At 37.8% G+C, this 15,000-nt stretch overlaps 2 protein-coding genes across 6 annotated transcripts in view; both read left to right on the top strand.

The window, feature by feature from the left end:
* LOC111333004 (adhesion G protein-coupled receptor L4-like) overlaps positions 1 to 8,618 on the top strand; it is a 14,328-nt gene extending 5,710 nt beyond the window's left edge. For 2 of the 5 annotated variants that reach the window (XM_088750962.1, XM_088750960.1), the window contains 18 exons: positions 310 to 342; positions 794 to 1,108; positions 1,599 to 1,651; positions 2,101 to 2,299; positions 2,647 to 2,751; positions 3,131 to 3,221; positions 3,308 to 3,398; positions 3,837 to 3,886; positions 4,071 to 4,200; positions 4,340 to 4,455; positions 4,887 to 4,989; positions 5,292 to 5,442; positions 6,032 to 6,113; positions 6,639 to 6,705; positions 6,948 to 7,030; positions 7,308 to 7,428; positions 7,950 to 7,991; positions 8,086 to 8,618. In XM_088750962.1, the coding sequence (XP_088607088.1) occupies positions 310 to 342; positions 794 to 1,108; positions 1,599 to 1,651; positions 2,101 to 2,299; positions 2,647 to 2,751; positions 3,131 to 3,221; positions 3,308 to 3,398; positions 3,837 to 3,886; positions 4,071 to 4,200; positions 4,340 to 4,455; positions 4,887 to 4,989; positions 5,292 to 5,442; positions 6,032 to 6,113; positions 6,639 to 6,705; positions 6,948 to 7,030; positions 7,308 to 7,428; positions 7,950 to 7,991; positions 8,086 to 8,223 (1,970 nt within the window). In that variant the 3' untranslated portion in view covers positions 8,224 to 8,618. Of the gene's footprint in view, positions 343 to 793; positions 1,109 to 1,598; positions 1,652 to 2,100; positions 2,300 to 2,646; positions 2,752 to 3,130; positions 3,222 to 3,307; positions 3,399 to 3,836; positions 3,887 to 4,070; positions 4,201 to 4,339; positions 4,456 to 4,886; positions 4,990 to 5,291; positions 5,443 to 6,031; positions 6,114 to 6,638; positions 6,706 to 6,947; positions 7,031 to 7,307; positions 7,429 to 7,949; positions 7,992 to 8,085 lie in introns of those variants that run through there. The other 3 variants (XM_088750959.1, XM_088750961.1, XR_015997282.1) reach the window with 3 other exon arrangements.
* Positions 8,619 to 12,503: 3,885 nt separating this feature from the next.
* On the top strand, positions 12,504 to 14,288 carry LOC148736814 (uncharacterized). The gene has a single exon (XM_088749185.1). It carries the CDS (start codon positions 12,504 to 12,506, stop codon positions 14,286 to 14,288), a length of 1,785 nt encoding a protein of 594 aa, XP_088605311.1.
* The last annotated feature ends 712 nt before the right edge of the window (positions 14,289 to 15,000 follow it).

The following is a 15,000-nucleotide window of genomic DNA, read 5'->3' as shown; positions in this document are numbered from 1 at the left end:
AACCGGAACTGTTACTTCAGGTAGCTCCTAATAAAATCCCCGAGACGAAGGACTCGTTCCACCGCTGCATGAGTATAACATTTACTGTTTCCACTTAGTTTGCTAACTGTTGGCTTTATCAGCCGATCATATACACTTTTTATTAATTGTCATTTTTATTCATACATGTGTATACCACAATCATCAAATTTATTGCGTCCTACTTAATGAGAACGCATACTATCCGTGTTGCTTCTTTCGGGATGCTGTGCAATTTTAGTGTTTGGGCGCCATCTTGGACTCGTTTATTCTTTTCTTTTTATCCCGCAGTTGTGCAAAGCTGCTTCACAACAGCAGAAAAAGGTAAGTGCTTTATTATCAGCTAACTGAGAAAAGTTAAAAAAAGATAAAAGAAAAGAAAATAACCTTCAGATAGTTAATACAGTTCCTATATCTACTGCGAGGATCGTGTATCATAAGTTCCTATACTAGAATGATCCCCAGTATTTTGATTTTACTCAAACTATGGGATACATGTGTAATCATTTCCCACGCTTCCAAGTTTTATTCGTCAAGAAACGGATCCGGACAGTCAGGTGAAAACAATGAACGTCAATGTTAATTTATCAAGAAAAAAAAAAACAGACTTATATGTATTCTCTTTTTCTATATTACAATTCAATTGAAAAAACAATTTTTTTCCTGTATTCTTCTCAAAATTGATTAAAGTTCTATATTGTTCAGTTCATGCCACTTTGTCTGAGAGCCGATTGTTCATTTGCTTTATTTCGCTGCAATTTTTGTTGTACTGCAGGTGACAAGTGTGCAACTGCCCCATCATTGAAGCCAAATGAATGTAGTCGTTTGAACTGCACAGGACTTCCCATGCATGAATGGCGCAAGATAAAATGCCTTCCGTTTTCCTTCAGTGGTCGTATAGGTGTATGGTGCGATGGAATCGATTCCTTTTTTTGTGGACGAGGGACTCGTCCTTGTTTTGAAGCGTTTAAAGCCAATAAAAGTTCCTCAAATCAGATCTATAACCCGATCAGCACTGAAAAATTCATTTTCGAAGCAGAACACTGCAGATCTTTCGAATTTGCCATTAAAAAGAAATCGAGGGACCCGGGTACGTTTATTTACGAAAGTAAAAAACCGTCTGCTTCTTTTAATTTTTCTTCTCTTCTTCTTCCTCTTCTTATTTTTGTTATAATATTATTGTATTCTTTTTATTATTATTACTATTGTTATTGTTATTATTATTATTATTATCATTATTTTGTAACTTCTTCACTCTTTACTACATTGAGATAAAGTGTGGTTAAATAGGCTAAGAAAAGTACAAATTTCGTTCGTCTTTAGCGCATTATAACTGTTCAGCGATACTAGTAGTGTACCGTGTTTTTACATGTTATTTTCCGAAAGAAGCAATGAAGACTGCAAACTATTCTATGGTCTAGTGTCTCTGTGATGCTCAAAATTCTGAAACAAAACGGTGTTATTTCTATAGAACTAGATAGACATGAGGAAACCTCTGAGTAGGGATACCACCTAATGTCAAAACTTTCACCTGATATCATTGTAATTGTGCGCTTTTCATATTCTTGGCTTTTATCTAGATTACAGCTGTACCGTCGGAAATTTAAATCATTCAAACAAAATTAATATTAAGGTAAGATTTTCAATCGATAGTCAATATATTTACTTGACTCTGATGATGACTTCCGCGCAGGTTGTCAAAACGTTGGTCACCACCACCAACAACTGTCTTTCTCAGGACTACAGTCACCCGGACGATCGCACTAGACTTTCACATGTCACCCTCGGGTTCAAACCATTTACTGTATTAGTTAGTTGTGTTTTACATGGTAGGTTTGTCAATTTGCAAGTTTGCTATCCTAATTTTTTGACTGTTTGAATGTTTGCTCATATTATGCGGCTGTCCTCTCCTACTTTTTTTGTCTTAAATGCGACAGTGGCGAGAACCCAAGATATGTAAGTTAACCAGAAAAATCGTGTATCAAACGGGTAATTTTGTACTGGTCACTATCCGAAAAGGTTAATTTTATACAGAATTAGTTACTATCCAAAACTCACTTAATCCTGCTTCTTTTCCTCAAGGATGCAAAAAAACAGTTTGGAGCTTCAATCCGAAGTACATGGTGCAGCAGCCCAGGAACGGTCGAAACTTCATCAATGGATCAAAAATTGCAGGATATATTTTTTGCTGCGTTTATCCTTGAAGAGTCTTTGTTAAGCTTTGGCAGTAATCAGCTGAACGGGACAAATCCCGAATTCCTCGATTTCGATGAAGATCTGAGTAAGTGCAAAATAGTAATGCTTCGTCTTTTTGGAAAAAGAGCTTTATTATGTATAAGTTCCTGCAAGCATTACGTGTACACTGATTTAGGGCAATCATCACTATTCTTTTTACATCAGCTAAAAATAATCTAACCTTCTTTAGCAAGATCGGATGCATTGACTGTTACTTGCAATTGTAGAATTCGAGAAATGATCGGCTGGGAAAGTCATAAACTGCGGAGGTACGATTGGATAAAATCTAATGATGCAGGTCACAGCGTATTCTGGGCACATACATGCAATTGTACTGTTTAGACGGGGGAAAATGTACGTGGACAATGCACCCCTTCTTTTTTATCAATCTAGATTTCCAAATCAGACACAATGCTCTCCAGAAAGGAAATGACTTTCTGTTTAATGGAAGCAATGGGGAGAACTTTATCAAGATTCCCCAAGCTAATCTGGATCGACGTAAGTACCTGTCTTTGTTTTGAATATTTGCTTTCAAAACGATTGCCTTTTATTTCCTGGCCAGCACGTCCGCGGATCTGGTTTCCAAATTTGCAATATGCGCGTGGTTTGCACTCATTACAGTAAGTTTTGCTTTTTCTTTTCCCTCCTCAGTCTGTATCGGTTTCCGTTTTGGAATTTCTCGACTCTCTCTTTATTTTGGGGCGCCTCAGTATGAAGAAACTTTAAGCTTTTTCAAAAAGTGTTGAATATTGTACTTATTCATGATCCAACTGCCTGTGATGACACTAATACTCTGAGCATTTATAAGTGACAAACATATTTTCCAAAAAGTTTTGGAAACCAAAACTAATGCAGTTCTCATTTCCTTGTGAAACAGACTCGGTAGTACTTGGACTCACATACAACGATCTATCCGACCTTTTATCAAACTACTCAGCAGACACTGATGAGGGAGGCAACAAAACAAGGTACGTACATTTTATTTAATAACTGAGGATAGACTAGAAAAAAAACTTTTTTTGTTTTTGTAATAAGTCCATCTGTTTTGTTCCAGGATACTTGACAGTATAATTATGTCCGCCGTGATAGACCCTCAGCCTGAATTTCTGACAGAGAATGTCACGTTGGTCTTTAAGAACAAGAAGGTATTTACGCCGCCCTTTCCTTATTTATCTACTTCTTTTTTTTTAATTGAGAAGGTATTTGCTTGTTTGTTTTCCTTATGAAACGGTAACAACAACAGTTCATCCTTCATGTAAGTGAAGCATTATGTCACCTTTTACCTCAAACTGAGATTTGATGACCAGACCATGATTTTATGACTACCTACGACTTGAAATTGAAATCAGCAGTGCATCTCATTAGGCACCGCGCCACTTTTCAAATTGCGTCATCTGGAAGCCATCACAAAGGGGAGACCGACCTGGAGGGTTATATTAATATCTTATAACTATGACACCTTACTAGCTTACTAAGCTGTACCTAGTAGGGTGTCACCGAGGCGAGCACTGAAGCCCCGCCATTTTACTCCTTAAATCAAACGGTTGTTGATGTTTTTGGTTTTTTTTTTTTTTTACCGTTAGGCGGATCGTAAAAATAGAACATGTGTATTCTGGAGCTTCTCTAAAGACAGGTAAGCACCACATTACAAAAATGTTATTCACAATAATTATTACGTTTATAGGAACCAAAGCTGTCTGAATGGAAGCTAAAAGTATCAGAAAGCATGTTTGAGCATTTTCAGGCACAAGGGGAAGAAAGTTTGCAATAGAATAAGTAATTTTGAATTGTTTCTCCTCGTCCTTCCTTTTTTGCAGGTTTGGGGGTTGGTCAAGTGAAGGATGTCAGACAAATATGATATTTGATAACCAAACAGAATGCGTTTGTAATCACATGACCCACTTTGCTGTGCTCATGGATTTTGCCGACAATAGTGCCGACGGAAAGGTGAAATTTTTTTTTAATTAAATCATATATATCCAAAAAGGCACATAAGGTCATAACAGGTATTGAATTTATATATCTTTATCATGACCGACAGCATTTCCCTTGATTCAAATATGTTTATTCTGACGTTTTCAATCAGGATAAAACTCGTTCGTCAGATGAACATGGTAAAATACTGACAATCCTCACTCAAGTAGGGATGGCTTTATCTCTCACTGGAGTCGTACTCACAGTTATCGGCTATACTCAGCTCACGTAAGCATATTCAATAAACACTGATATCTATCTGAATTCTGTAAGGTTATCTCTGTTTAATCAGTTATCAGATTAGTTCTAGGGCTCGGAATGGACTTCTTGCATCGGGAAAAGAAATTGGAATTTCTGAGATGAACTTTCTTGGAAAAAAGTTCGCAAAGGAGTTAAAATAGCTTTAAACAAAATGTTGGTAAAAGATAAAAACGTCGTAAATATTCTTGTGTACATTCGTTATTCTCTATCTAATTCATGTAAAAATATATTGTCTCAGCTTATTTTCCCCTTTATTTGCTTAGCTATTTACCATCGTATTTCTGATGGTTTCCTTTGCAGTTCATTGACTTCAGTTTAGCATTCATTTTGCTAGTAATTAAATTTCATTTAGTTACTATTTATTAGATTGTCTGTTTTTATCCTTTTGTACCCTGCAGAGACAGACATTCACCTTTGTGTCATATACGGGTTAGTCTGACGTCCTGTATTGGAGCAGGACATGTCATCTTTTTCGCTGGAATAGATGCCACGGAAAATAAGGTGACTTGTTGAAATCTTACTTTCCTAGTGCTAATTAAATTGTTGTTGTTGATGTTGTTTTTGTTGTTTTTTTTAGCTTGTTTGCTTGTTTCTTTATTTGGTTCGGCTTATTATTTTGACTGATTGATTTGAAGACTGATTGATCAAGTGATTCTCTCTTCTTGTTCGTTCGTTTGAATGATTTCTATTTTGTAGTTTTCACTCAGCTCTGTTTTGTTTCGCTTCTGTTTTGTCTTCGGGTCATTGTCTCGACAAACGGCAAATCAATTGTTACATTTTTACGGATTACCTATTCCTTGCAGGCTGTTTGTGTAGCTGTGGCAGCTCTTCTGCAGTATTTCCTAATGGCTTCATTTTCCTGGATGCTTATCGAGGGCATTTATATCTACTTATTTGTTGTAAAGGTGTACAACATCGCCGATAAAATCTTTCGTTATCATGGCTTTTGCTGGGGTAAGGTGCAGTACCACTCATAAATGGAATTGAGCCTACATATAGTGCTTAACAGGATATCTTGATTTTGATTGGCTGTAAACCAATGCAGAAATAGCTTTTAGAGTGGAAATAGAGGTTAGAGAGTGCAAAAGATAGTTGCCATTAAAACATTGGGAGAACTCTTAATTTGAACAAACTTCCTTGTAATGACGATATTTGTTACGTCATCAAATGAACATCTGCACCTTTTGAAAATCATTGGATGGTCTTGATGGGAAATGAAAGAAGGCGTACAATATTTCCAGAGCTGGCTAGACCTGGGTTTTTGCAGAATGTCACCGGAGTTGATCTTATTGGCCAAAACACGCAGCTATTATGTAATTGGATACGTTTTAGTAATGTTATACCCACAAACAAAATGTTTTAAGGGTGAACAATATAAAAATCAAATTGAAAATTCATATTTTCACATAATAACTTAGAGGCGTCGGTTCATTCAAATCCTAAAATTGTACTCTCGATTATTCTTGTTGTCTTGTCATACATAAAGTAGTAGCTTTTAATTACTAGTTTAAGATAACTTTTTCTATTGTTTATTTTGGTTCAGGACTTCCTACAATCATAGTTGCTGCATCCCTGGGTATTGCAGCACTAAAAGATGGAATAGAAACTTATGTTACTGATAAAAAGTAAGTTTGAAGTTTCAATGTTTTCTAATTTTCTCAACCGTTTAAAAAAATGGTGAGAGTTTGGAAACGTGAACCCCCCCAAAAAAACCAAGGTGTTGAGGGGGCAACGAAAAAAGGAATTTAGCACCCTGCTGTCAATTTCTCCTTTACCAGCCGCATGATATTGATAAATCATTATCAAGGACTCATGGAACACAAGAACAGATGCTAAATTTAAAGAAACTTGATATCAGCTACTTCTTTCCCCTCCCCGGCCTTCTAAAATGGCGTCTGCCTCACCGTTTTCTCCAGGTACCACCTTTTTGCAAACTGTGGATCAGTCTCTCCATGTGCTAGACCAGGAAACTTTATAAGTTATCATCCAGAAAGATGTTTTTCTTATTTTTGCAAAGTAATATAAAGGCACTGATGCTGCCTCATTCTTTGGTTTTGATTTCACATTCTGACATGAAATGCCCCCTAATTCCTTTAAGACAAAACAAAATTGAAACCTAGACCTGTGCCCTTTATTGTTTTGATTATAAGATGCTGGATGTCCTCCTCCAACAATATCATCTGGATATTTGTTTCCTTTGTTGGACTGATCACAATTGTAAGTTGCCATAGATTAAATTTTTTTGGGTTGAAAATGGACATAGTCATCTTGAAACATTTGTTTCAACACTGATTTCAACAACATTTTGACAATCATTAGTTTTCTAGATCTCGATGAGTCTTTGAAAGTCCTTTTTCAAAAACTTACAGCAGAAGCTAGGGAGACAAAAATATCTGATAGTTCTTTTTTCTCTTTTCTTACTTTCTCTCTTTTTATTTTTTCCTTTTAAATCCCCGAAGATCAACATGGTGATCCTTGTGCGAGTTATCAAGGAAATGACAACAATCCAACAGGTGAAGGATAACCAGACTGAGCAGATCAGGTGGGATGATAAGAGATGTTTCTCCCTGTAATGCCTCTGTAAAGCTAATTATTTTAGTGGCGAGATAAGACTGCAAATAGTCTCGCATAATTCCTTGTTGTTTAGATTTTGCGTTTTCGATGGACAGCCTTCAAACGGCTTATTGTATCACCCCCGTCATCGTCCAGAGTATTTATAACTTTCATTTAAACTTAGAATTTTAGTCTTCCCTTATTTCCGATGAAAGGGAAAGAGGTAGGAATTCAGATGAAATTCTTTGTCATTTGGTTTATTACAGGCTGGGCATCCGCGCATGCGTTGTGTTAGCTCCATTGCTGGGTATCACATGGCTGATTGGCTTCCTTTTGCCACTAGACATCGCCTTCTCCTACATTTTTGTAATCCTTAACTCTACTCAGGTAAAGTGCTAGTAAGCTTTATAGCAGTTTTCTGTTCGCTGGATAAGATGTGAACGTATTTCTAACAAGATGAGCGTCAGAAATACTTAAAAGTTTCTCCATACTTAAGGATGACTCAGATTCACCTTCAGACACCAGACCCACCCTTCTATTCCGAAAAGAAAATCTAAGACGTTCTTTAGCACTTCTTTTTTTATCTTCAAAGCCTTAGCACTGTTTAACAGTAATAATGGAGTCACCATGAGTCTGTTAAGTCTGACGGATATAGTTGTGTTCTGAAAATAGCTTTTAGACGAGCGAACGATTGGAGACAGAAAGAGAGAATAGAATATTTCCGGCTAAGTTGTTAGGACACAACCCTACATTCATGGCAAAAAAAAATGTGTACTGCTTTTGGTTGCTACCATTCGATCAAAACGACCTCTTCAGTTTTTTTTTTTTTTTTATTTGTGCATCTATTTGTTCATTTGTTTATTTATAAACTGATAAAGTTAGATCTGTAGTTTTTTTCTTTTTTTAAGGGACTCTCTATTTTCTTCTTTCACTGCTTGAGAAACAGTGAGGTACATATGAATTTTTATTTTTCGTGATATTTATCCAGAAAACCTGTTAGCAAAGATGGGTACCTCTAATTTCCTTATACTTCTATACTTCTAGATAAAGAGGCGTTTCAAAAGAAGATTCCAGAGAATCCACCCAAATGCATTAAACCATGAGCAAGCCGACAACGCAAAGAACTCTCAGACCCGTCAGAGTCACGCTAACGCTGGGATTCCTCAGGAGGATCGAAAGTAGACTTTTTACTTATATCTTCCCCTTGAATTGAGCAAATACTGAATGCATTTTATAACCAGCTTCACTTATGTTGCTTGAGCTGTAGCTGATGAGCTCTATAGAAAATTGAAACTATATTTATGCTTTTTTGTCCAGCTGCTGAGTAACTTTCTTGACCACAGACTTAGATTAATGATATTTTACGACGTTTACCTTGCACCCATTGTCTTTCTGTGATCAAGTGGAATGATTTCTTAGAATCAAATTGCCAGAGAAGACCGGTTTATAATACAATGATGAATCATTTAATCTGTAATCGGTCAATAGCCGTGTGAATGAATTTTGGTGCAATTGATATCGATAATAATTAAAACAATCAATTTTGTAGTTAACTTTGAATAAAGGCGTAATGAAAACTTTACGAGACTACAACATTTCATAGCCAATAAAGGGAATATTATTCAAACCTGCACGGACACACCGGCTAGCAAGGGATACTCCGTGGCACTGCAGTGGCCATTCCATCATGAGGAGATCGTACAATGTGCATGTGAACGAAGATATACCAGAAAGTGTAATCTACATACACCCTTATATCCTGGCACTGAATGTAAGAAGTCCCCCCCCCTCCCCCCACCCCACACACACACACACACACACACTCGCCTCCCCTTCACCATTACCACCTCAAGAGAGGATTAGACACTGAATTGGAATAGGTGCTAAAGAGAAAGCTGGTTCGCCGTTATCGTTCTCGTCTTCACCAATTTCATGTATGTCACTCTTGGATCGAACTCGACCCTTTTGCTAAAATTTAGCCACCACTCGGAATGCAAGCTTAAACTCGATTCCCACCCTCGGAAGACGGTGGAAAGCTTAGAAAGCTTCTACTCGAAAAGCTGGCGAGTTAACCATAAAAGACAACAACAGTAGAAACAATTAAAAGATTTTTACCATCTATACCGTTCTCTGGTCCCTATTCCTCTGATCTTCGCTCTTCTACAAATCCTTACACCTTTACAACTACATAATCATAATTATATGCAGATATCGTGGGCAAAGCTCAGAGAAGGTTTCTTCTCATGGGCGAAACACTCGAGGGAGGTAACCGTCATTTTGAGAATTGCTCAGTATAACACTCATTTTTATTCGTGTATACGAGAAGAATAAGAAAGATTATTGGTGGGTTTCGAAATGAGCAGACCTGGGAGTCTGGCCTGAAGTGTGGATCCTATCAAAGATGGCGGACCGATAGTTAAATATCCAGACCAATTGAAGAGCACTTTTGTGAGTTTGAAGGCTCAAAATATGTCTCCTGGAATCAAAAGATCGTTCCTCTTAGTACAATCACTTGGTAGTACCTTGTGCACAGTTTATCCACCAGTTTTTTAACTGGTAATTCCGTTCTTGGCGATCTCTTTTTTTTTTATTTTTTGGAAAGCAGAGTAGATTTTCTACTCAGTAAATTTTGTGTAAAACCATGCTTGTAAAACGTGTCTGTGCATTCCAGACTAAATTGGAACCAACAACAAACTCGACCTACATAGGGCGTCGACTATAGGATTTGAACCCAGGCCACATTAGTGAAAGATGAGAGCTCCATTGTACCACCTTCGCTCCCCAAAATCCTTCAATATTTCAACAGACTTGACTGCCTAAGTGTTCTCTTTTTTCTAGGCTGGGAAGATTAAGGGCTGTGAACATCTATTAGAGTGGGCTGAACCTGTCAGGAACCATATCTGGCATTGTGCAGAAATTTGTGATGGAGATGTTGAAGAGCTGAAGGTGCAAGTCTTACAATAATTTGACTGTTGGAAACTAGATTTCTTTTGGTGACATTAAAAGCAAAACATTTGCTTTGTTTTAATCATTAAGGATATGTGGCTGGGAATCTTGTATACAGGTGATAAAAATATTTTTTTACCCATGTCCTTGTCTTTGCCTTCGAAGAGGTTTCTGGTTACTGGAGGGGTGCATAAGAAAGGAGAAATATTACTTCTGATCTTTTTTTCTAATTTTTCTCTCTCTTGCTAAAATATTGTTGGCAACTTTAATTTTTTTTTTCATCCTGTGTTGAGCTAGTAGTTCTTTATGGGCTAGATGGACAGGATTTATGAGATTTTACAGGGAATTTGGCTGGCTTTTAATCAGTTAAATCATTTTTTAGACATACAAGCAATTTGGAAAACCTCAACTCCATGCTTCTAAAGTATGCACCAAAGAGGATTTCCTTTACGTAAGTAAATTTCACTATTGATTAGACAGTGCTTGTCTTACCTTAAATTATTGAATAGCAGTATTTTCAGCTGCTAGTGCCCTCTCGGGTATTAATAAATGAGCTGTAATATCATGTTTTAGGTATGAAGTTTAACTGGAAGGATTTTACTCGCAGCTTTTGACCACAAATTTCATGTTTTCCGAAAGACACTGGAAGGCCGGTTCAAGAAAATTTATTCGAAGCGATCAGGTAACTGGAGGGTGGAACCGGTGAAGGAATTAAAGCAATATCCTCACATGCCGCTACTCCAGGCAGACATCCTAAGACGCCGCAGTGAAGACACAGAAGCTATAACAAGGCACATTGAAGTTTCCCATGTAATACTGTCCATCTGGCTTCAACAATAGCCCTGAAAAGGGCCCCTTCGACTGAAGAGCTGGCCAAACCCAAATTGTCTCGATTCCAAACAGACAAGAAATTAGGATAGGGGCCACAGAACTTTGCATTATTAATAATGCAATTTGGAATTATTTTGAATAATTAAAAGAGGACGATTATAAGTACTCTTGAATACTGTATATTCTTTGTTTTGCAAGGAAGGGTAGGGAAACTTACAAAAAGAAGTAAAGAGTTTATCTCTTACTCCCTTTATTGACAGTCCAGAAGACAAAATACTCAGAGAGGGAGAGAGAGCGCTGGTCCCAAAGGTCTCCAACATAGAGAGAGTTTACTGTAATAAACAGGAACAATGAAGGAAAAGAACTTCACTGCACTTCTGGCCTTATTCATATCAATAATAATAAAGATATTTTACCCATGTAAGAGAACCAAGTACCGTCTGGATTTTCGATTTTGATTCCAATATTTGTTATGGGAACTTGGATTCCAGATTCTTTCAGTTCCAATGAAGAATAAGGATAATGAATGTTTTAAATGGTGTGTTACGAGAGCGTTGAATCCTGTGAAAAAGAACCAAGAGCGTATCTCAAAGACATTGAGAGAGCAGGCAAAGAAGCTTGTGTGGGATGGGATTAAGTTTCCGATGGAGGTGAAGATAATTCACCGCTTTGAAACGTTGAATCCAGGTCTTGCTGTCAACGTCTACATGTATGAAGGTGGGCTCAAACCCTTGAGAGTGAGCAAGGTCGAGTGTAGCAAGATCCACATTGATCTTCTTCTCATTACTAGTAATGAAGGTGAGAAAAAGCATTACTGTCTCATGAAATCTTTGAGTCGGCTCGTATCGAGTGACCTATCGAAAAATGAACATAAGAAGTTTATCTGTAGGAGATGCCTTAATTATTTCGGTTCTCAGAAACTTCTTGACACACACAGCGAACTTTGTCGAGATCATGAGGCTGTGAGAGAAAAGATGCCAAAGGAGGGAACTTTTCTCTCTTTCAAAAACCACTATAAGAAGATGGACATGCCGTTCGTCATCTATGCTGACTTTGAATCGATCATCAAACCTTTGCACACCGTTCAACCGAATCCTGAAAAGTTTTACACCGAGAAGAAGCAGAAACATAACCCGGTGAGTTTTTGCTACTTTGTTAAATGCTCTTTCGATGATAGATATTCGAAACTGGTTGAGTACACAGCAAAGTCTGAGGATGAAGATGTTGCACAGATATTTGTTAACATGCTTCAAGAGGAGGTTAAGGCAATATACAAAAACCATCCCGCAAAAGAGATGATCTTCGAAGACAGCGATGCTGAAATCTTTGAAAATGCGACGTGTTGTTGGTTATGCGGAGAAGATTTCAAGATGGAAGATGTCAAGGTTCGTGATCATTGCCATTACACCGGCAAATTTTGAGGAGCTGCGCATAACAGTTGCAACCTGAGATTCCGACGACCGAAATTCACTCCTGTCGTCTTTCACAACTTGGCAAACTATGACGCGCATTTCTTCGTTAGAAATCTCGGCGTTTCAGAAGGTGACATTAATTGCATTCCCAACAACGAAGAAAAATACATCAGCTTCACAAAGAGTGTTGTGGTTGACACATTTTTCGACAAAAAGAAAGAAAAAGACGTTGATGTTAAGAGAGAGTTGAGGTTCATTGACAGCTTCAAATTCATGGCTTCTGGTCTTGACAAGCTTGTCAACAACCTCACCAAAGAGATTGACTCTTTTGAGAATACAGAAAGATACTTTGATGGAGAGAAGCTTGACCTGTTGAAGAGAAAGGGTGTCTATCCTTATGAGTGGTTGAATTCTATCAACAAGCTTGATGAGACTGAACTTCCACCGATTGAAGCTTTCTTCTCTGTTCTCAGTGGTAGTGGTATCTCTGAAGAAGAATATACTCATGCACAGAAAGTATGGAAAACCTTCGGAATGAAAACGATGCGAGATTATCACAATCTCTACAATCGAAGTGATGTTCTCCTTCTCTGCGACGTTTTTGAAAACTTTCAAAAGCTTTGTAAGGAGAACTACGACCTCGATCCCTGCTGGTACTACACAGCGCCTGGGTTGTCTTGGGATGCATGTCTCAAGATGACTGAGGTAAAGCTTGAGCTGCTGAGCGATGTAAATATGTTGCATAGGTTTGAGAAAGGTATTCGTGGAGGGATTTCGATGGTTACAACAAGATACTCGAAAGCCAACAATAGTTATATGAGAGAGAAGTTTGACAAGAGCGAACCTTCAAAGTTTATCCCGTATCTTGACGCAAAGAACCTCTACGGTTGGGCGATGAGTATGAGTCTACCAACCCATGGCTTTGAATGGGTGGATGAGAAAGACTTTAAAGATTGGAAGAATTTTCCCTGCATTCTCGAAGTCGATCTGCTTCCTGTCAAGGAAGAGCTGCACGATCACTTTAACGACTATCCCCTCGCTCCTGAAAATCTGTTGATTGGCAAAGTTCATAAGCTGGTCTGTACCTTGAATGGTAAAAAGAAGTACATCATTCACCATAAGACTTTGAAGCTTTACATGAGTCTTGGAATTGAGATTGGAAAGATTCACCGCATCATCAGGTTTAAAGAGAGTCCTTGGATGAAGAAGTACATCGATTTGAGTACAGAGTTGAGAGCTAAGGCTGACAACGATTTCGAGAAGGACTTTTTCAAACTCATGAACAACTCTGTATATGGAAAGACGATGGAAAACATTCGGAAACGAGTTGATGTGAGAATTGTCAACTCAAAAGAGAAGGCGAAGAAGTTGGTAAATAAGGTCAACTTCAAACACTGCGCCATCTTCTCCGAGAATCTCTGTGCGATTGAGATGAGAAAGACGCAAATTCTCTTCAACAAACCTCTCTATCTCGGAATGTGTATCCTCGATCTCAGCAAGACTCTGATGTATGACTTTCATTACCACTACATAAAATCCAAGTATGGAGATAGAGCAAAGCCTCTTTTCACTGATACAGACAGTCTTTGCTATGAGATTCAGACTGAGAATTTTTACAAAGACATAATTAATGATGTGGAATGTCTGTTTGACACAAGCAACATTCCGAAAGAGCACTCTTCTGGGATACCAACTGGGGTGAACAAGAAAGTTATTGGAAAGTTCAAGGATGAGGCGGGTGGAAAAATAATTGAAGAGTTTGTCAGTCTGAGGGCAAAGTTTTGCAGCTACAAGATGTTTGATGGGGGGGATGAGAAGAAGAAGTGTAAGGGAGTGAAGACAGGAGTGGTGGAGAGTACCATCAGCTTCGATGACTATAAGAGATGTCTGTTTGATGGTGGAAAACAGCATCGGAAAATGAATATCCTCAGAAGTCGAAAGCATGAGATTTTTATGGAGGACACTAACAAAGTCGCTCTGTCCGCCGATGATGACAAGCGAATCATTCTACCAGACAGAGTGAACACACTCGCAATAGGACATTGTAGGTCGGTCTGAACAAGCTTGAATGAATAATTTGAATTATTATGAAATAATGCGAAAAGATGATTTTGTATTAAATTATCGTGACAGTACGATAATTTAACGAAAATGAGCGACAACCGGCCTTATTCCAACGTGAAAATTCCGACTTGAAAATGCGAAAAGATGATTTTCGTTAAATTATCGTGACAGTACGATAATTTAACGAAAATGAGCCAGAACCGGCCTTATATCAACTACTCTCTTGCTCGCTAAGTGATGGGTATTTGCGAGAGCTATTCAGTCTATTCAAACGCCATGCTTAGACCATATTTTAACTGTCGTTTTCTTCTGAGCTTAATGGTTAGGGTCGCCCGGGTTAAGGTCACCTTATTTTCAATTAAAAAACGGCCTGATAAAATATGAGGACTTTGCATGCTTTGAGTATAATATGTATGGCTATATGGCCTAACAAACATAGTTCAGAGAAAATTCAATCATCTTTAAGAAAATATTGCCATATCTAGATCTGAACGTCATCATTTGTGCTCTATGACTAGTGCAAGGTTTTCATAGGAAAAAAATTACCTCTATTTTGTTAAACCATTGGGTGTATGCAGTGCTAATCAGAGGCCTTCTTAGAGCAATTATAAGCTATGAGACGAGGTATTTCTAGATAATGACATTGATTTGGCATTAATGTTTCATTTTCACTCACCAAATACAAAATAAAAGCCTTATGTCAAGA

Source organism: Stylophora pistillata, chromosome 2, assembly GCF_964205215.1.
Source record: "Stylophora pistillata chromosome 2, jaStyPist1.2, whole genome shotgun sequence".
Classification (NCBI taxonomy): domain Eukaryota; kingdom Metazoa; phylum Cnidaria; class Anthozoa; order Scleractinia; family Pocilloporidae; genus Stylophora; species Stylophora pistillata.
This window is presented reverse-complemented; position numbering and strand designations above follow the sequence as displayed.